The sequence below is a fragment of the Apis laboriosa genome, unplaced genomic scaffold, assembly GCF_014066325.1.
Source record: "Apis laboriosa isolate Shangri-la unplaced genomic scaffold, ASM1406632v1 scaffold91_cov154, whole genome shotgun sequence".
In the NCBI taxonomy this organism is placed as follows: Eukaryota; Metazoa; Arthropoda; class Insecta; order Hymenoptera; family Apidae; genus Apis; species Apis laboriosa.
In genome coordinates, this window is record NW_025224773.1 from 93,836 (window position 1) to 115,819 (window position 21,984).

Below are 21,984 nucleotides of genomic sequence, written 5' to 3' on the forward strand. Positions count from 1 at the left end.
TATAGACATTAATAATTATATAATTTTAAAATTACATAGAAAATAACATAAATTTTTTTTCTTGAAATTAAAATCTATATCCATAATAATAGAATTAGAATTTCCCGCGCTTGAAACATATAGAGCCGCTAGTATAAGTAGGACGTGTAAGAGGGCGCATGCGCGGCGGGAGAAATAAGAACGGTCCGGTCGGAGAAATCGCGCTGATCGTCAGTTTTGCGCCACACGGCAATGGCGTATGTTGTTGGTATATTTGTGTTGTGGTTGGTATTTCGCCGACAAGTCATATTGTCATTTCATCAAAATACACAACGCGAGTTTACCTAGAACATTGTTTCAAAGACGATTGTGTATACGTAACTGTATTTTCGAAAAGCAACAGTGCAATCATCTCACAGGATCCCGGATGATCTACAAGTGATCCAATATGGCGTCGACCGATCTGTCGTTCGGTAAATGATGAACCCGTGTACCGTACGCACCTTTGACAAGGTCTTTCCGAGGTCGTCCGGTTTTTAAGAGCAACGTGTATCCCTTTTAATGTTGTCGAGCGTCGGTAGCTCTTTCTCTTTCTTTTTTTTTCATTATAGCATTATATTTATATTATGTTTTATTTATATAAGTTATTAGTAAATTTAACATACTTTTTGTAAATTTAACATTCCATTATTTATATTTCATTCTATTTATTTTATTTCGTTATAAATAAATTTTTAAATATTTTATATTTGAAGTTTTAAAATATCATTGAAAAATTCGTTAAAAAAATATTATCTTATTATTTCATAAATAATCATATTTGTTAAGAATAGCTATTCAAATTTAATAGAATTTAATGAAATTGTAATTTCATAACATCGATTATTGATATATTGTTATTCATTTAAAATTAACATTAAGTTAAGTTAATTAATTTACGTAATAATAATTCTTATCATAAATATTTGACATTTTTCTATTTTTATTTGAATAAAACTCGAATAAAAATTAATTTGTTTTCTTCGAGCTTTAATATTTATATTTTTGTGAAAAGTGAAATTTTACTCGCGAAGTGATATTTTTTTATTTTGCTTCTTGTCACTATACGAACCAGGCTGCATACCGGCATTCTACAGAGAAGTCTACGAGAAGATTTGCTCTTCTACGAGTGGAAATGTGGAACGAGAGGTGTTTAAATCCCTTCTTGTCAAATCCCAGCTGAGCAGTTCCGTTCTCAGCCAGGTATGTCTTTTTTTCGTCTTGTTCTTATCTCTTTCCCCATGTCGTTCAGTAACTAGTACGTATATACTTATAGTTACAAAGATAGAAGAGAGAGTACAGTGCCTTTAACTTTATAATTTCTTCGCACGACGCGCTTAGGTTAATGCTACCGCTGTAGCAGTGCATTAACTCTTCTTCCGTATCAGATGACGGTTAATCATTGATGCATATTAAATAAGAATCGTTTTTAATGAATTGAATTAAAATTAATAAATTCATTTTATTAATTTTATAATTAAATTTATAATGAAATTTTATATATATAATATAATCATATAGTATAATCATAATTAAATTTAATTTATTCAATCAATATTTAAAAGAATAATCAATTTAAAATTTTTAATTATGTGATACTTTATTCCTTCGTTTCATTATTAAATTTAAAATTCATAGAATATGCTTATTTTAGTTTAAAATGTTGCTATTGTGTATACAATATGAAACTATGTACATATTTTTAATGAATAATTCTAAAGCTAAATAAAATTTAATGAAATATAATAAATGAGAAATATTGTTGATTTTCATACAATTTATATTGTGTTTTTAATGAATATGTTTGAAAAAAATAATGATTAATCAATATTAAATTTTTATACTTGTATACTATTAGAATTTTCTAAAGAACGATGACTCATTAGAAATCTTAAGAAATTCTTCCTATTAATAAGCGACTACTTTTAAATTGAAAAAACAATTATTGTCAGATCAATCTTGTTGAGAATAATATACTTTATTAATATTAAATGACAATCTTTTTTTCGTAGTATTAATAGTTCCATTTTTTAATTCTAGATTTTCATTCCACACAATTTTAATATGTTTATTTAAAATTTTTATATTTTTATTTATATACTATATTTTATCGTATATTTTATAATAATTATAGATATACATTTTATATAAAATGGATTATCTAATTAATAATTCTTGGTATTTATAAATATATTGATAATTTATAGATAGAAAAAATAGTTTATAACATAATAAACTATTTAGAAGAACAAACTAATAAAAAAATTTCTCATTAAAATTTATATCCTAAAAATATTAAGAATTATAATCTATTTTCCTCAACATTCTCATTAAATAATATATCAAATACGATATTAAATATTATTGTTGAAACTTTCATACGTAAGGTGTAGTTTTTTTCAAATATAATAAATAATAATATTTAAACAATATAATATTTTAAAAAATTCACAAAAAAAAATTACTACGAAATGTTCAGTTCCTTTGTGATTTTTTGTGATTTTGAGGAATCTAATTTCTTTTCAAACACTTAATTCATCTAAAATTCTCTTTCATAATTAAATCTACTTTTGTATACAATTTATTCTATAACAATAAAATGGATCATTAGTAGACAAACACACATCTTGACACAAATTATATAGTACATACATTAACGAGGTTAGATAACGAAACGAAATCATACAACGGTACACAAACTACGTGCCCGAAACAGATAATAGGTTGAATACATTTCTCGTATAGCGGTTTTCCCCGTGGAAAACCGTTTCAGAATTTTTTCTTCTTCTTTTCTTTATTGTGAAACGATGATTAAATGCTGAAAAATATATCGTTCTTATTTTATCACAAAAAAAAAGAAAAAAAAAGAAAAGCAAATAAGATTTAGATCATGCAATCATTTCTAGTCGCATGCTATTTGGTACATACGGTACGTCTGAGTCACTGAGGTCACATGAAATACGCATTATTATGATATGATTCAACGTTTTACAATGCGTAATTCTATTCAATTATTTATTGGATAAAGAATGAATTTTAAAAATTAATTATTTTTATGGATTAATTTTAATAGAAATTAAATTTAGAGGTGATTTAGAGATGATAGAAAAAGAAAAAAGAAATTGCATATTTTTGATATTGCGTTAGATTAGTGATTTATTAAGAATTCAATTTTAAGAATACATACATATTGCATATTAAAGTATTTTGAATTATTTCGTACATTATTTCATTGAAATAATGCTTTTTAGGATCTTTTATGATTATGAAATGATGAAAATATTTCATATTTATTAATAAAATAATTAATATATTTAAAATTGGTTTTTACTACTTTAAAGTTTTATTACTTTTAAAGTAAGATTTTTATACAATATTTAATTTTTATTTAACTTAACAAATGAATGACTTCAAAAGATATATCTTTCCCCGACACTTAAAAATATTTTTTAATATTAAGTGTATATTTTATCCAATGTTGCAAACATATTTTAGATAAATAAAACTGTAAAGTATGGAACAAGATAAAATACAATAGCTTCGTCCTTGAATAAATCAATTATGTATATTTTACACGTTATTTATTTTAAAAGGATTATGCAATTTCAAGGCTACTTTTTATATCATTCTCGCAATAGCTTTATCCTTCATTGAAAATTCCTTTATCTAAAATGTTTATTTTGATATTATTTTTTAAATATAAATTTTATATAAAATTATATCTATATAAATTGAAACTATTTTGTTTTAAAAATTCCATGCTTTAATTTAGTCACTAATCAGTAAATCGTCGCTGTCATTTTTAATTAATGACCTTTAGCATTTCTTAATAATATAATTATTATAAGTCATATCATATTACTATAATTCAAAATTAATAATAAGATTGTATTAATTTTCATAATTTCTTTTATTTATGGGAATATCACATTCATTTGGAGGCAAATTGTTTAAATATTAATAAAGGGGATCGCAACTCAAAGATAATTGAAAAACACCGGTCTGAATTATATTTTTATTTTAAAAACTTTTCAATCATTCATATGGATAACCGATTATCATTCGTAATTATTTTAAGGTCAATGAATAAAATTTCTTTTCATGAAGATTACATTATCCTGTGTCTGCTGTGTTACAGTATCATTATTTTATCATTAGCACGCCCGTTGACGATAGTCTCTACGGACGCCCCTTTGTAATAATAGAAGATTGCATAGCAGGGTCAACTATAAACACTTTAAAATAATATAACTTATAAATGTTGAATGCCATTTTCATATATTTCAAAATGAAGACTACACAAAATATTTTTTATTTTTTATAAAAATTTTTTTAAAATTCAAAAAATTTATAAAAAATTAATAAACAATTAGTTGGATATTATCATATAGAAATATACGTATATTTCTATTATTCTCTTGAATATTTAAAAGATATTTATTATAAAGATTTACATTGATGGTTATTATTGATATTTTAAGAAAATTTAAATTTCAATCTTCATATATATATTTATTTATTATTAGAATAAAGAAATTTATAGATATATATGTCCAATAGAATTTTTATTTCAATATTTCTTCAATATTGTCCAATTAAAGATCAGTTACTAGTAATAGGGGACGAATACTCTTAATATCATCTGACCCCTGATAAAACTAACTATAATATCAATAAAATATTGAAATGAAAGTTGAGATTCAAATTCGAAAAAAGTATTAATAACATTTCATAAACTTTAGGTTATTAAATTTTTGAATTTATGAAGGAAAAATTTTCCATTTTTCTCTTTTTGTTAAGCACAAAGTTAACATGATAAATTGTATATTATTATATATGCATAATTTAACAGTCGTTTTTTTTTTTTATAAAAAAAATAAAAATATATAATTATTCAAATTTTTAGATAATTTATTATTGATAAACAAAGAAAAAATATGAATGTAAAATTCTAATTATATATATGATGAAAAATTTTAATAAATTATTAAAATTGATCATGAACAAATTATCTTTAAGAAAAATAGGTAAAAACAAGAAAAGGTATTCTCATTAATATTACAAGTGTATAATATACATTGTAACTGTTTGAAAAACCTATAGAATAACAGTAAACAAAAGATTATCGTTCTATAAACGTCTTTTGTTCCTGATTTTCAGTTATATACTAACGAATTCGTCATTCGTCATGTTTCTCAAACTTTTATAATTTCATTTTAATACGTTATTGTAATAAACATTGTTACAATAAATAATAAGTATTATTATTTCATAATAAAATGATTCCAATTTATTCTTATTCTTATATCTCTGAATTTGAAAAAAATTATTCTTTTTAATTATTTTATATTTTATTTTATTACCTTTTAGTAAATCAGAGAGTCGATAAAAATTATCTTATCACATTTTTCTCTATGGAAATTTTATTATGATTTTTATTATTTTGCATATAGTACATTTATATATATTTCACTATTTCAATCAATTATAAAGGTTTTTTATTATTCTATAAATTTTCTATAAATATTTTGTGTAATTATATAAATATTCGCAATCTATTTATAATGATAATGATTATTATAATAATAATTTTAATGAACTATTTATTACAGCATATTTTGCAAAATAATATGTCTCATTCATAATTATTAGATTATGTTAGATAATATTTTTTTACAGCTATGAATTATATCCATGAATGAAGAGACTTTTTTTTGAACTAGATATAAATATAATAGATTAAAATTAAAATGAAGAATCTTATTTATTAATTTTCTTAAGATAGTGTTCAAATATTTATATAAAAAACCATTGTATAAAGTTCACGTGTCTCGAATACTATATATTGTTGTGTTCCAATTTGACACGCAATGACGTTCATCGAGATGCAGGTTGAAAAAAATCCGAGAGGCATGATAATTGATGAAATTAGAAACGACAAACCGACACGACATGTCACGACACAACACATGATACGGCGTACATAACAGGGATTGAACGTCGCGTCTCGTTCATTGACTAATGACACAATCAAAATAACGTTACGTGGGTCGCTGCTTTATCGCTAGTCATCGCGGGTCACTATAAATAGGCCGATACGAAATGATGCGCATGATACTTTGCATGATCGTGTAAAATCATCCTTTGCTTTTCTGTTGCTTATACATAGTTAACCTCTAACATTGACAATTTTGCATCTATGCAAGTACATACATATATGTTATATACTTTTTATCATTCGTTTTATTGTCATTGATATTATTTGCACTCTTGTATTTCATTCATTAATTTTTGTCTCTATTAATATTTTTATATTTTATATCTTACTTTTAATGTTTATATTTTCTTAAATTTCTTCTAGTTAAACGAAATTAAATTATTATTTTAAACATTTCATTTTTAAAAATTATTTTATTTATAATTGATTTACTGTATATGAAAGGTTGCCATTTATTATAATTTTTTTATTTATGGTTTTTAATTAAAATTCTTTTATTTTTAAAGGATCAAGCTTTAATGATTTTGAAGCTTTACAAAAATACGTAAAGAATATTGAAGTATTCAAGACATGAATTCAATGCTTTTCATTCATCGCAATGATGTAATAGAATATCGTTTGATGTATAATGAAAATTGCATAGAAATAAAATGACCGAAGCGAAATGGAAAGGAAATGCGGCTGTTTGAATCTAATTTTTATATGAATATTTATTAAATCTTATTTATTTAGATATATAAATTTATATTTAAAAATTATTATTTATTCATTTAGAAATAAACAAATCTTGCACTATGTATTAAAATAAGATAAAATAAAAGTAGAACTATTTTTTTTAATTTTTTTAAATAAAGAGAAGATTATTGAATTATGTCTTGAATGCATCGTATTTAATTTTCAAGAATTAAAAACGAAGGATATTTAAAATTATATGCAAAAAATGGATATCTTAAATTCAAAGACTGCATTTTGTTCTTAAATGGGAAAATAAAGAAAATTACTTGTGAAATATCATATAATACATGTACAATAATAATAATTTAAAATTTTTATTTTTTTTTAAAAAAAAGTAAATGTTTTAGATAAAAATTTTAAAATAAAATGTTATATTTAATTAAAATAAAAATACTTATATTGAATTTCTAATATTAAATTATATCATAAGTCTCAAATTAAAAAATATAAAATTTATTTCAAAATAAGAACTATAGACAAATAATTCGAAATTAATCGAATGTTTAATACTTATATTAATTATTAAATTTAAAATATAATCAAATTTCCATAAAAAAATCTAAAAAATTAAATTGTAAATTAAAAAAATAACATATATAAATAATGGCCGATGATAAGCTTATAATTTATAAGTAGTTAAGATTCTCGCACGCGTACCATGCAACGATCGACACGAACGTACTATGCACGTGAGATAAAATCATCGTGCACATGAACCGATCTCCCTTCCCTGATTTTCTTCCGTCACGGACGAGACTAATTTTGTTTAATGACATTCCAGTTGTTTCGCGCTTTATACGATACATACGATACATCTTTCCTCTTCCTGTTATTGATAATTTTCTTCTTATTTTTCATATTTTATATTTCTCATTATTTATTATATTATATTAATTTTTATTTATTTAATCGTTTATATATTTCTTCAACCTTTGTTGTTTTCAATTTTTACAGGAGAATAGTTAAAAAATAATTAAAATTGAACTTATCAAGACTTTTTTTTATATAATTAAAATGATATGTATTTTATAATTTATAAAAAATATATTTCTAATTTTAGTTATTATAACATTCTCTATAATTATAATTTCAATTTTTTAATTCGATGTAATAATTTAAAATATATACTCATACTTTTTTATTAAAAGATCAAAGTTCTCTTCTTATCAAATAAGTTTTAAATTTATAAACGGTAGTATATATCTATGGTTTTATTTCCTCTTGCTATTTAATTCTATTCCTATTCCTATTTATATTCTGCTTTTTTCATTTATTTTAATTTATCCATTTTAATTAATTTATCCATTTCGTGTAAACACATTTCATAATCCAATTTAATATATTTCTCTCGTCTTTTGTATAATAATTAAATCTTACAAAATTCAATCTGAAACGAGGGTAATAAATATTCTATGAAATATTGCTGCTTTTGAAATCTCATTTGCAAATCATATAAATTTTCAATAATCAAAATTTTTTACTTAAGTGAATTTCCTTGAAACATTATATATCTATATAAATATGAAGAGTTTTGTAAGTAACTAAATCGAAAATGAAATAGAAAAATGCCTGCATTATCAATTCATCAATAATCGTATTTCAGATATGAATTTTTCAATGCGATTCAAATGCAATGAGGTTAGAAAGACGGAGAAAGAAAATGAGAGAGAGAGAGAGAGAGAGAGAGAGAGAGAGAGAGATGGATCATCAAAACTGAAAAAACGAGTTGTCGTGACGTGTCAGACTCTCAGCTTTCGCGTCGATTGTTCATAGACCAGTTTCACACGTACCATGAACAAGGAACTTTTCATTGGTGGTTTCCTCTACCACGTGAACTTGATCAACGATTATGGTTTAATAATGCTCGTGAAACCGATGAGAAAACAAGAAGCCGTAGCTTTCGAGCAGTGAGAACAAGCGCAGGACACAGTGCACTCTTGTATGCACTTTTGTGTTCGACCATGTTTAACGTTCGAACGCGTCCCGCTTTTCTCCCTTTTCCCATTATTTCGTTTTTGTGTGGCCCCATTCGCACGCACCCTTATTCTGCTTCTTTTTACAAAGGCAGTTTTTAATTCGAGCCTAACCCAAATGTTGAATTAACTTTCTGAAAATGAATTTACATATATGGGAATTCGACATATGAGAATTCTTGAGAATTGAAATATCTTTTCTTTAAAACTGAAAGTCTTATACTAAGTAACTTGAGCCATAATTATTGAATTCTTCGCAGTAATTTTTCTTCTCTGAAATATTTTTCTTTTATATATATATATAAAATTATTTTAATATTGATTTTGGTTTTAATTTAAATATCTAAAATGTTTTTAAAAAATTCTTATGACCCCATTTAGGTTTATACAGATTTTCAAAAGGAATTTTGGAATTCTAGAAGTTAATTAAAAATAAAGAAATTATAAGAAAAGTTAAGAATTTAAATATAATTTCTTTAATCTAAACAGATTTTTCGAAATAAAAAAATTTGGTTAAAAAAATGTTCGTTTCAATAAATTTAAAGATATAATATTTATATAATTTTTCCAGCTCGATCACTCTTATTTCAATTTCTGAAAAATTAAATCACGACTTTCAATTTATATTTTATTCGAATTTCATTTAACATAAAAATAAATATAATTATATTTATTTAAAATATTTCAAGTTGCTTCCGGGAATCGATATTTCGATGAGAATACAAATGAACTTGTTGATTCTTTTACTTCAACGGTCTACTTTGTATTCAAAATATAAATGACTCGAGAATATAAATGCTTCTTTACAAAACAAGTTTTAACAATGGGAATGTATTCAAACCACAATTTCATGGTGCACAACTGCACATGATTAAACCCGTTTCTAGAAGAATAACAAGCTGTTTTAACGAAAGGACTATAAATATTTTCATGATGAAGAATTTCAACATTAAATGCAATATAATGATAATAACTCAATGCATTAACACTTAAAATTTTCTTTTGACAATTCGTATCATTCGACATGGTTGAATAAGATTTAAAAATGTTGACGAGAGTAATAACTCAATACATTTAAAATTTTCTTTTGACGATTTGTATCATTGGACATGATGGGATAAGGCTTAAGAACGTCGATCATTTGTTTAAGAAGAGAAAACTAATTGAATAAAGAATTAGATGGAACAATAAAAATAAGACAAAACAATAACAGTAAAACAGGAAGAATTTTTGAAAAAGGTTTACGCAGAAATTAAATATCAATATTTGCAAAATAAATTTACAGAAAAAAATCAAAATGTATGGGCGCATTATTGATAAATAAGTAATAATCAAGTGAAGATAATAAAAGAACATTCTAAAAATACGAAAATATTAAAAATTTTCATTGAAAAATAATAAAAAATGTAAAAACACAAAATATCCATTACAAAACATGTACACCATCCATTGATCTTTCACAAAGAAACATTTATTAATCTTTACAATCTCATTCTTACTTATACTCTTCGCGAAAATGCGTGTTAACATTTCACCGGATAGAAATGCTCGATTATGAAGAGAGGCATAGGATTAGTGGTTTCTCTGGTATTGGAGGAGAATCTAAACGTGCGATCTCCTCGTCTACTTGTGCTCTGATCGTCGAGGAACAGAGAGGCAGTGGGAATGAAAGAAGGAGAGACGAAATGGCGGAGCAAGGTATAAAAATTCTCGGAATGCAGTTACTTTCATTTATGGCCTAATCCTTCGGACTCGTTCGCGGTGTTAACCGAGGTTGAACCGTTAGTCGAGTGTATCATACGGATTACGTCGCATTAAGATTGAATCAAATCCCCTGTTTTTCGCATAAATGCTCTGCTTGCCTTTAATTAACCTACAAACACGTATACAGATACATATACGTAGGCACAATAATTACGTATAACGAGATTTGTAAGTTATAAGTAAGATTTATTGATATTTTGACTGGATTTTATTAATCTTATAATCTATAAACATGTGAAAATGGTGATAAAATGAAGTAAGTTAGATTTATTAAATAATATGATGTTCAAATGCTTCTGGCTTATTTGTTTGAATTTTTTTTATATATAAATTGTTATTGTATATATAAATTGTTTATTGAAATTTTATGAAATATATAAAATTTATATTTGCTCATTAAATTCTATTATTATTCAAGTACTTCTTTGATTTTGATTTCCATGGAAATCAGAAAAAAATCACTTTTGAATTTTAAAATGCAAAATATTTTTATATTTTTATATTCACAATAAAACTGAACGCTACTTTTATTTGTTATTTAATATTACTGATCATTACTAAATTTATCGTTCAATATTATTAATTTTAGAAAACAATTAAAAAATAAATATTATGTTCCCTCAAATATTTCAAATTCATTCTTTAATTGATCAAAATATGGCAATGATTGATTATTTATTTAATAATTAATTAGTAATAATTAATATCATATGAAATAATTATTTTTAAATTATCATTTAAAATAAATTTTTTTTCAGAATTGATTCATAGACATTTGTTATTACAATAACAATATTTCATAAATTGAATTGGATTTGAATAATAAAATTTTAATGAATTACAAAAGAGAAATTATTTCGTACAATCTTGAATTTTTATTTTTGGTATTTCTATGTCGAGAAAGTTATTTTCACATAGATTAAATCTTCCTTCATCTTTCTCATGATTTTCCCTGCAAACTTGTTCTACAATTTTCCCGCGCACCTTTTACGCAACCGTGTTATTTTCTGCTAGGCGTGCCTTTCAAACTTCAATTTGTATCTATCGTATTATTTTGAATCGAGAAATATATAGTAAATCGTAATACAGAAGTAATAATTTTTATTGCATTCGAAATGATCAATTTAAAGCGTTATCGTTCGAAAAATTGATTATTTTCATTGAGTGTATGTTTCTTTATTGTGACTTGAAGATTTTTACAAAATTGATAAAAATAAATAATGAAAATGACAGTGACAAAAGATAAAAGATATTTGAGAAAATTGAAATTACCATTTTATAAAGAAAAATAGATTTATATATATATAATAATATAATAGATACATAAATTTTTTATTTAAAAATATATAAAAATATTATTTCCAATTTTCGATTGAAAAGTATAATTTCAAAACGAATATTTAATTTAAGTACATTACTTTTGAATTTCTCAAAATAATTTTTTTGCAAAAAATTTATTTGAAATTTTGAATACAAAAAATTCAAAATAAATATTTAATTTACATTAATTTCTATGTGTAATTTTTAATTTATTTTATTAGATTTTATATGGAGAAATAAGCTAAGATTATTTAAAGTATTATATAAGTTATTTATTTTTCAAACTTCCATGAAATGCAATAAGCAAAATCAAATAATTAATATATGCTTATTTAGTTATATAATAAATGAAAAAAATATATGCGATTAGTAGATAGGAATGCAGTTCAATGATGAGGAGATTCATCACTATTAAATTCAACCTTGATTGAATTTCTTATTGGCAAAGCGTGAGAATCATCTTCTTGACAACGAAGAAAATTGTCGATGTGGAACTTTTCTTGGCGAGAATATTAAAATGATTACTAGATGAAGAGAAGATCTGTAAATAATTCATTATGTAAATGAACAATCTTTTCTAATTACGATAAAATTGTCGAATCTATTAAAATTTCCATGAGAAATAGCACTATTAAGCAAATAAGCTAATCCATGCACCGTCTACTATAAAATTATTTCACAAATATTTATAATATATTACTAAATAATTATAATTACAGTGAAATGTAAATTATAATAGATTCTTCTCACGCAGTAATGGATCATATATTTTTACTTGATTTAATTTAATTTATGGATTGTAATTATTTTAAAATTATATTAAATATAACGTTACATTTGAGAAATATTTAGATATACCTTGAATATTATAACATATAGACATATGTAATTATTGTTGCATAATTAAATGTGATAAGAATAATTTCAAATATCGAAATCAAACATTCTTTACTGAAATTTTTGTAAATATTTGATTCTATGGATTTAAAACATCATGATGAGTAAAGTTTAAAATTGAAATATGTTACGAAAAATTAATGTATATTTACATAAAGATAACAATTAAGTTATTCTTGTTATTTTTTTCTCAATTTAGTGAATTTCAAATATTTGAATATTCTCAGAACATTTCCAAACCTTTCTTGAACAATATTTGTGCTTAAGGATTATTTCTTTTTTTTTTTATATTTCATTTAAATATTTATTCTTCTTTTTTAATCTCCATGAATTTATGATAATGATGAAAAATTTAGAATTAACATAGACGAAATAATTAATATGAAAAAAAAATAAAAAACAAATTTGTAAATATTATTTTAAAATGGAACTATTTTTTTTTTTTTTTTTCTATAATTAGATATGGGAACTGGTGGACAGCAAAACGGGTTATCTGACTAGGAGCGGATTGTACAAGGGCCTTGCTCTAGTCGCATTTGCCCAGCAAGGAAAGCATCCAAGTGATAAACTTCTGGAAAACTCTGAATCTCAAGGTTCGTTGCATATTTCTTCAGAATTATCGTTGCATATTTATTCAGAATTATCAACATCATAAATACAATCTTAATGTTGACATAACATAAAGACGATGTTAATATATCAATGTTTGATCTATAATATACAGAAATTAAAAATTTAAATAAAATATTATAGCAATGTTGCTCATTCTATTGTTGTTTATATTTTTTCATATTTATATTTAACGAATATTTTTTGTTTCAATAAGATTTTAGGTGTGCATACATATTTCAATAGAATTTACTCTGGTTTATTTAATGGTTTCCAAAGAATCAAAAGAGATAACTTATCGTACAATAACCGAAGTTTTAGAATATTAATAGAATTTTAAATACTTTATAATCATAAATTTTCAGAACATAAAAACACTTATGTAACTTCAATAAAACTTTTTATTAATATTTGAATACAATTTCTATTTATTCGATTTTGTTTTTATCTATAAAAAAAAATTATATTTAAAAATTATATTTCTATGTTTAAAAAAGAGCAGAAACAAATTTTTTCCAAGTTTACAAATTTTACAAATCTATATTTTAATAACTAATTTGTAATTTCAAAAAAAAATTTAAATATTTTATTCAAAAGAAAAAAAAGAATAGCTTAAAGATAATCAGAAATGTGTCATGATATCTCATAGAGAATAAATTTTAATGGAGAATAAAATAAACACATTTTTAATACGTACTTTTCTCGACAGATAACAGAATTTAACTACCATTATTAAATATAAGAACTATAATTGATTCGTTATCATACGTGAGATTTTGATAATACAAAAGCTTACCAACATCAGTTCAAAGAGATCCGGTTTTTTAAAGTGTCACTGACCAATACAATTAGTCTTTGTTTCTCTTATCATGAAAAAGACGTCGACGTTTATCACGGTCGAAAGCGGTTCACCGGAAGTGCACCGTTCTTCCGACTATCTTTCTTCCCCGCGTTCATTCTGCGAACACCGTCATCTATAATCAAAATTAATTAGACTTCTTAAAATGGGTTTGTGGAACGTGTAAAATAATATTGATGTCAATAATACATTGTAAATTATAATAACTAACATTTTCTACATTTTAATAATTTATTAAATTAAAATTGTATGTATATGTTTATATATAATATAAATAATATTTATTAAAATTAAATAAAAATATTTTATTATTATTATTTAACATGTAATAACAATAAAAATTTCTACAATATTGTGAGAATATATTAATTTAATAATTTTTAATTAAATGAATTTATACAACTTATTCAAATTACAGCAATAATGTTGTTAAGTATGATTAACAATGTATTATTATCGTATTATTTGTATCGATATATCGCATAGCATGCTGCATAATTCATAAGTTTTATTCTATTTGCAATACTTGCTTTCCATATATTTTTCTTTATTTTTTGTTGGTGATTAATAGACTGCGGATTTATGTAAAAAGAATTTAAATTTACAAAAGTTTTCATCCAAAATTTTATAATATAGTTTCTATTTTTATTAATATTTGACAATTATTTTCAATATTTAAATTTATTTATAAACTTATATTTAAAATATTAATAAAGGTATAAAATAAATCTACAATATGATTTTATACTATTACAAAAATATAATGTATATCAGTAAAGAAATTATTTTTAAAGAATTATTGCAAAAGTCCAATTCCTTGTACTTTTTCTTAAGAATTTTAAAAAATTTTTTTAAGAATTTTCTCATAATGTATCTTACTAAGAAATGAAATCGCAAAAAAAGCAATCAAGAATGATTAATAGAAGAAAATATATCGCTTACTCATAACAAAGTATCATAGATCAAGAAAACATTTTTCAATATCGAAATTACAGCTACAATCGAGATTATCCTTCACGTTAAAAAAATAATACCAAAAAAAAGATTATATGTTTTTGTATTTTGTAGTTTCGTAAATTAACAACATATAATCTCACCACAATAGATATTTTATTGAAAACTTATATAATATAAAACAACAATAACATAAATAAATAAATAACATAAATAATATAAGATAAATATAGTAAAGATAAATATATAAAATACATACATGAAATAATATAGTATTATTATGTATTCGCTTGCTTTTTCAGAGCTTCGTAAATTATAAATTTGTTACAATTTGTTCATTTTACTCGATTGAACTCTTTTTAAATTTCTTTTTTCTTTTTTGGTTAGAATTACCTGTTCCTGTTCTGGGTGATCTCTCTGAGGTAACACTTTTAGCTCAAAGATTGCACAAAGGTAGCAATCCAGCTAAGTTGAATCTCACTTACTCGGATATATGCAATTTGGATACAATAGAGGTAAATTTAGTGCCTGAAAAGAAAGGAATCTTTTTGAAACATGTGGAATACCAAGTAACCAGCAAGGTATTTTTTTCATATTTTTTCTTATCTTTATAGTCATATTCTTAATTTTAATTTTTATTATATTAATATTTCTAATATATTTTCAGAGATTCAATTCCATTGTTTATAGACGTTACAATGATTTCGTATCGTTGCACGAGCTTCTTTTGGCAAGATTTCCATACAGGTTGATACCGAAGTTACCACCGAAAAAAATAGTAGGAGGTAAAATTATAAATTATTATGCTACAATAATAGATATCAATAATTTTTATTAATTTTCATACTCAAGAAAATTAATATAAAATATATTAAAAATCATTATTCTAAACATCCTTTGCTTTGTTTCTCTTTCCTTTTTTCTCGATTAGTTATTAGTTACAATATATACTTATATTATACTAATATGTACTAAATATATAATATATAATATATATTTATAGCGGATTCTCAATTTCTGGAAGAAAGAAGACGGTCCTTATTAAGATTTCTCACCGTAATTGCTCGCCATCCTGTAGTGAGCAAAGACCATATCGTACAATTCTTCTTTACATATACTGGTGAAGAAACGCAACACAAAATTCGCGAAGTATTTAGGAGAGTGCCTGATGAATTTGCAACATCAGAATTATCGTCGAGGGCAAAGGAATTGGTGCCACCAGAAACGTTAACCGAATTCGCAAATAGTCGCGATCAGATCAGAGTAATACTACTTGGAATTTCACGACTGAAGAATATTGCTGATTGTCTGGCAATTAGATCGCATAGTTATGCGGTAGACATGGCGGAATTGGGCACACAATTAAGTAATTTGGCCTCGGAACCTCATGGTACCACTACTTGGGCTACTGGTGGTTCTACCATTTGGCAAGAAATGAAAAAGGGTTTTCACATAATTTCAAAGTAAGTATCATAAGTAAGTATTATAAGAATTTATTTGTGAATTAATGATAACTTTCATTTTAAATTTTAAATTTTTATAAAATGAAGTTTTATAAAAAATATTCCTAGAATTGTAAGTATACAGTAAGAATCGTATTATTACATATATAGAAATTTGATTATATAAAAAAATAATAGATTATTACTGCAAATTCTTTCAAAGTATTATAATATATTCCGTTCACTTCAACATTTTTAATTTTTTGTATTATATACACAATAATATCAATATAAGTTACATAACTTGGTTATATAAATAACGAAAAAATAAGAATTTTAACTTAACCAATTTATTTCCAACTTAAACTGATTGAATCAGCAAATATTATTACAAACAAAATTCACGTAATGATATTAAATATAATATCAAGATGATGAATGAAAATAAATGCAATTAATCTTATCTTATTAATATTTAATAAATATAGGTACTTTCCATTTTCATAAAATCTCAATTATTAAATATCCTAATTTATATTTGTAATAAATATCTCAATCGAAAGTAATTCATTATTTACTTTAAAATATAACTTCATTTAACATAATTTAATTTATTTTCAGAGAATTCAACTTACTCTCAACGAGAGCTCTTCAACAAGCAGTTAGAGAGGAAACAATGATATGTGAAAGGTTGAATCTCCTCTTAGACGTTCTAGTAGCGCATAGAATCCTGTGCGAGAGGCACGAACGTGGAGTAAGTGCTGATCATCAGCGTGCATTATCTACAATGTTATCTTTAAAGAAGAGGCAAATGCAAGGCGTGATACGAGGAACTGACGTAAGTAGATCCTTCAAGAAAATGGTTCAACGGTATATGATTTATATACAGCCTTAAGAAATACACATATTTATCCGGTGATTTAACTCAATTATTGTTACCATATGCGGTCATTACATGATTATTCGGAAATTGCTCAAGGTCTTTTATGTTAATGTCAGAGGAAAAATGTGATAATATATCTCGAGTTTATATCATCTTACATAATTCATTCCAATTGAAAACAAGCTGATGCATGACACATGTCACATTTCAACAAATTCTCTTGCTCTTTTATATTGATTATCACAAATGTTATTATCTATAATTATAAATTATAAAGTAAATTAGAATTATAGTAGAGTATTAATAAATAATATCGAATTCATAAGCAAATAATTTAGATATGAAGTGTTTTTTAAGCTATCAAAATTTCCATTATTTTTTATAAATACTTTTATAAAAAACTTTTGTTAATAATTCACTCCTGATATTCCTTAAATATTAGAAATTACACCATGAGTAAGTTTCTGTTTAAAAAAAAATGGATATTTGAATAATTTTTCACTATTTATTATTATAAAAATTCTTGATTACTTTTTTATAACTAAGTAAAAATGAGAAATAATGTTATTATCAATCGTTTTAACACATCAAATTTTCTTTTATTTATAGAGTGACACAGTCGAATATCTGGAAAATAAAATGGTTGCTCAAGAATCAGTGATTGCAAACGTCGAATTGCGAAATTGTTTTTCGTTGCATTGTTTACATATGGAAACGCAGCTCGTTCATGCTCATTTAGAAATACTTGCCACAGTTTTACAAAGTCTTGTCAACGTTCAAATTCGTGGTCATTCTGAGGTAAGATTTCTTTACTGTTCATAACATATTTTAAATATCGTAATTTTTAACATGTTTTATGCTATCAAAAAGATAAAGAAAATAAAAATTTGGTAAGTGTCATTTATTAATTAAAAAAAATTTAATTGTAATTCTTTGTGAATATATCAAAATGAAATTATTATTATTAAAAATTAAATTATTATAAAAAATAGATTTTTATTAAATTTTTAAATAAATAATATTTAAAATGCATCATAGCTCGCTGAAGTATGGAAGTTAATAGAACCTACAATCATGAAGTGTTTACCAGAAAAATCAACTAATGGATCGAATGGTATTTCATAGCGGAAAGAAAGCTTCATTTTATTATAAGGTAAGATTTATTCTAATAAGAAAAAACCACAAAATGATTATAATATACGATTGTAAAACACCCATGTTGAATTTACATATTTAAACGAATATATTCAATGAATCATTTAGAAAAAAAAGAACAGGGGTGCAATACATAATTATAAAAAATATGTTGTACATTCTATTATATTTTAAACACATAGAATTCGAAGACTTTTTGATACATTCCTTGTTGTGTACTTAATATATTTTATGAGCTGACCGATACTCGTTAAACGAGAATATAATATTGTATATAAAATAAGCGATGCTTTTTTTTTGTAAAGAATGGATAAAATTATGATGGATAAAACATCTGTATAAAAATATTAAGCATTGTAAATAATTTGTTTTTGCCGAAATATTGTGTTTTTTTTTTTATATGATTTAGAAGTCTGACAAATGTTAACACATATCCCGTATGACACGTTGATCGTGCATATACGGTATATTTTACATTTTACATACATTTATATACGTCATTATGTACTGCTAAAAAATATATTGTTATTATATAATCGTATCATTAATTTACTTTCACGTTCCTATTGAATTAAAAATTTTTTGAGATTATTTTTTTATTATATCTTAAAATATCAACAAAAACATTATTTATTATCAAATTTTATTAAAAGAAAAAATTAATTTTATTAAAAGAATTCAAAATTGATTTTTGTTTCTTGATAGATATGAAATTTTTAATTTTTTTTTTATTTATTTTATATTATTTTATAATATTATTTTATAATATTTGAATGTAATCTAAAAATGTAACTTTTAAGATAAAAAATTATTGTATCAAAAGTTATGTTTTAAAAATGCGTATTATTAATGTACTTTAATGAAAAATATTCAAGAGATAAATCTATATCAACATTTATTAGATTAATTTAAACTATTGATGAAATAATTTTCGCATATTTAAATTTATATTTTTAGATTATATTAATTTTTTAATTATATTTATATTCTTTTTTATACTCGTAAAATTTATATCCATCAAAATAAAATTTAAGCAAATTAAGATATAAAATAGAAAAATTCTTATCAAAAAATGTAAAAAAAATGAGAGAAAACATTTTTTAATAATTTCAGAAATAAATATGTTATATATATATTATAAGTTAAAAATAATGAAAACTATTATAAATATTTCATAATAAAAAAAATAAAAAGTATATATAAAACTTTAAAATTTTGAATATTATATTATTCATGATATATAAAATATAACTTTTGTCAATTTTATTATATAAATATAATTATATCTAATAACATAAATTAAATTGAAAGACTTTTAGATTATTATATACAAAATAGGAAATATGAAGAAAGTTAAATAAAATTGTAAGATATTTTTTTTATTGATTTATAATGAAACTTTATGGACAGAAAATCAATATCAAATATATAAAATAAATATTTATATATTTTTCACATAATAAGAAATAGTTATTATATATTTATTTTACAAGAAATTATAAATTGTTATCTTAATTTAAATGCATACAATTTATTTCCAATCTTAAGATGTATTTTAGTAATATGTATGTATCTTTCTTCTGAATGTTCAATCAAAAATTGATTCAATTTAGTAGTCAAAGAATGTGTATAATTATTTAAACCTACAAATTCATTGCCAAGACACCATAAAAAACTTATATGATAGGAAGAATCCTAAATAATATAAAATTTTTATCAAAATAATCTGTTATAATTTCATGGAATATATATTTTTTAATATTATAATCTATTTCATATATATATAAGTATGTATTACTTACTTCATAAAAAGGTGGTAAATCATATTCAGCAAGAAACTTGTTAATATTTTCTACAAAATGAGCAAGAACTCCATTACAATCAATACATTCTATTCCAAGAAATGTACGAGTATTTTCTTCATTAGTATATGCCTTCACATTTAAAAGCTTCAAATCAAATTGATCTGTCTGTTCACATAATTTCTTAGTTTCTTTTATGAAAGATTCAATCCAATGAAATTTTAAAATTAAAGTTTTTGTTAGACTAATGTGAAACTGTTCAGAAAATATATTACATTTAATATTCATTTCTTCTAAAACTGAAAATATCCATGAAAATATAGCTTCACTAGGTTCATCTGAAATATAAAATAGTGATTATAATTTAATCTTTATAATTGAAACAATATTATTTATTTTTTTAAATATTTACAATTAATATAAATTAAAGTAGCCCAGTTACCACGTTCATGTTTAAAACTTCTTATTCTTCCATCATGTTGCGATGGATCATCATATACTTCTTCATGATGAGGAACGCCTTTCCATGACATAATACTTCCAGGTAAAGGTAATCTATATTAGAAATTAGAAATTATTTTTAAAAAATATAAGTAAATAATATATAAATAAAAATAAAAAATATATTTTATAAGTAACTTTTTAATATACAAATATTTTAACTTTATTAAAATCTGTTTTATTTATTTGTATGCATACAAATATGTCGTTTTTATTGATTATTATTATATTTAGAATTTAAATATGAATTGAAATATAAACATTAATAGAAAAAAAAAATAAAATAAATTATAAATAATTAAATAATTTAATTATGTTTATAAATATATATATAAATTTAAATAAAAAAAATCATATTTCATTATATTATTATATTGATAATATATATTATGAATAATATTAAAAACATAATATAATCTATATTATACTTTTAATTTTAAAAATTTATTATAAAATTGTAAAATTTTTTTATGAAAGTTAAAAAATAAATTTATATATTTCAGTAAAAATACATATTCCATAAATGAATTACATATATATATTTAAATTAAAAAAATTTCTAATTATTAATAAATAATTATTAAATAAAATCATAATATATAAATACCGTTTAAAATTTTCGTTAGATTTATTCTTATCATTAATTTCATCATCTTCAGAATCAGACATATATATACTTAATAAATCTAAACCTGACATAATATATAATATTTATATTGAATTAAATAATTTTTATCATAATTTAAGGTTATATTTTCAATTTTTTTGTTATTGATTATTCGTTTTCTGTCAAAATATAGTATTAAATTATATTTACATTAATCTTTAATATTTTATTTTAATTTTTTTAAATATATTATTTATATATATATATTTAAAAATTATTTGTAGAAAAAAGTAGTTATTTCTTTCAACAACTTTCAAATAAATTTGAGGTTAAGTTACTAAAAGTTTTCAATTATAACATAATATATTCATATTTAATAGTTGATTTATAAAAGATAGTTATATGAAATGGAGCTTGTAAAAAATAAAATTTTTAAAATTAAAAATTGGAGATTTTACTATAAATTT

At 22.7% G+C, this 21,984-nt stretch overlaps 2 protein-coding genes across 4 annotated transcripts; one reads left to right on the top strand and one right to left on the bottom strand.

Moving 5' to 3' along the window:
- Positions 1–200: 200 nt before the first annotated feature.
- LOC122719647 (sorting nexin-8-like) lies at positions 201–19,143 on the top strand. Of its 2 annotated transcripts, none has more exons than XM_043945639.1 (9): positions 201–556; positions 1,094–1,221; positions 13,166–13,298; positions 15,515–15,708; positions 15,795–15,912; positions 16,131–16,590; positions 17,191–17,407; positions 18,062–18,250; positions 18,491–19,143. In XM_043945639.1, exons 1-9 carry the CDS (start codon positions 541–543, stop codon positions 18,575–18,577), a joined length of 1,542 nt encoding a protein of 513 aa, XP_043801574.1. In that variant the 5' UTR covers positions 201–540; the 3' UTR covers positions 18,578–19,143. The 2 variants fall into 2 exon arrangements, with proteins under 2 accessions (XP_043801574.1, XP_043801573.1); XM_043945638.1 differs by having other exon boundaries at positions 201–452.
- A 919-nt stretch (positions 19,144–20,062) lies between these two features.
- On the bottom strand, positions 20,063–21,784 carry LOC122719659 (U6 snRNA phosphodiesterase). Of its 2 annotated transcripts, none has more exons than XM_043945660.1 (4): positions 21,728–21,784; positions 20,822–20,964; positions 20,410–20,747; positions 20,063–20,302 (listed from the first exon to the last, which is right to left on the bottom strand). In XM_043945660.1, the coding sequence occupies exons 2-4, from the start codon at positions 20,940–20,942 to the stop codon at positions 20,114–20,116; spliced, it is 648 nt and encodes a 215-aa protein (XP_043801595.1). In that variant the 5' UTR covers positions 20,943–20,964; positions 21,728–21,784; the 3' UTR covers positions 20,063–20,113. The 2 variants fall into 2 exon arrangements, with proteins under 2 accessions (XP_043801595.1, XP_043801596.1); XM_043945661.1 differs by lacking the exon at positions 21,728–21,784 and adding an exon at positions 21,518–21,612.
- Between the last annotated feature and the right edge of the window lie 200 nt (positions 21,785–21,984).

Excerpts from the sequence above, each read along its gene's own strand:
- LOC122719647 (XM_043945638.1), top strand. The coding sequence starts at position 428 with ATGGCGTCGACCGATCTGTCGTTCG. Across the intron at positions 13,299-15,514 it reads GGAAAACTCTGAATCTCAAG|AATTACCTGTTCCTGTTCTG; the intron begins GTTCGTTGCATA and ends TTTTTTGGTTAG. Across the intron at positions 17,408-18,061 it reads GCGTGATACGAGGAACTGAC|AGTGACACAGTCGAATATCT; the intron begins GTAAGTAGATCC and ends TTTTATTTATAG.
- LOC122719659 (XM_043945661.1), bottom strand. The coding sequence starts at position 21,609 with ATGTCAGGTTTAGATTTATTAAGTATATATATGTCTGATTCTGAAGAT. Across the intron at positions 20,965-21,517 it reads TCTAACGAAAATTTTAAACG|ATTACCTTTACCTGGAAGTA; the intron begins GTATTTATATAT and ends TTTCTAATATAG. Across the intron at positions 20,748-20,821 it reads TACTTTAATTTATATTAATT|ATGAACCTAGTGAAGCTATA; the intron begins GTAAATATTTAA and ends TTTATATTTCAG.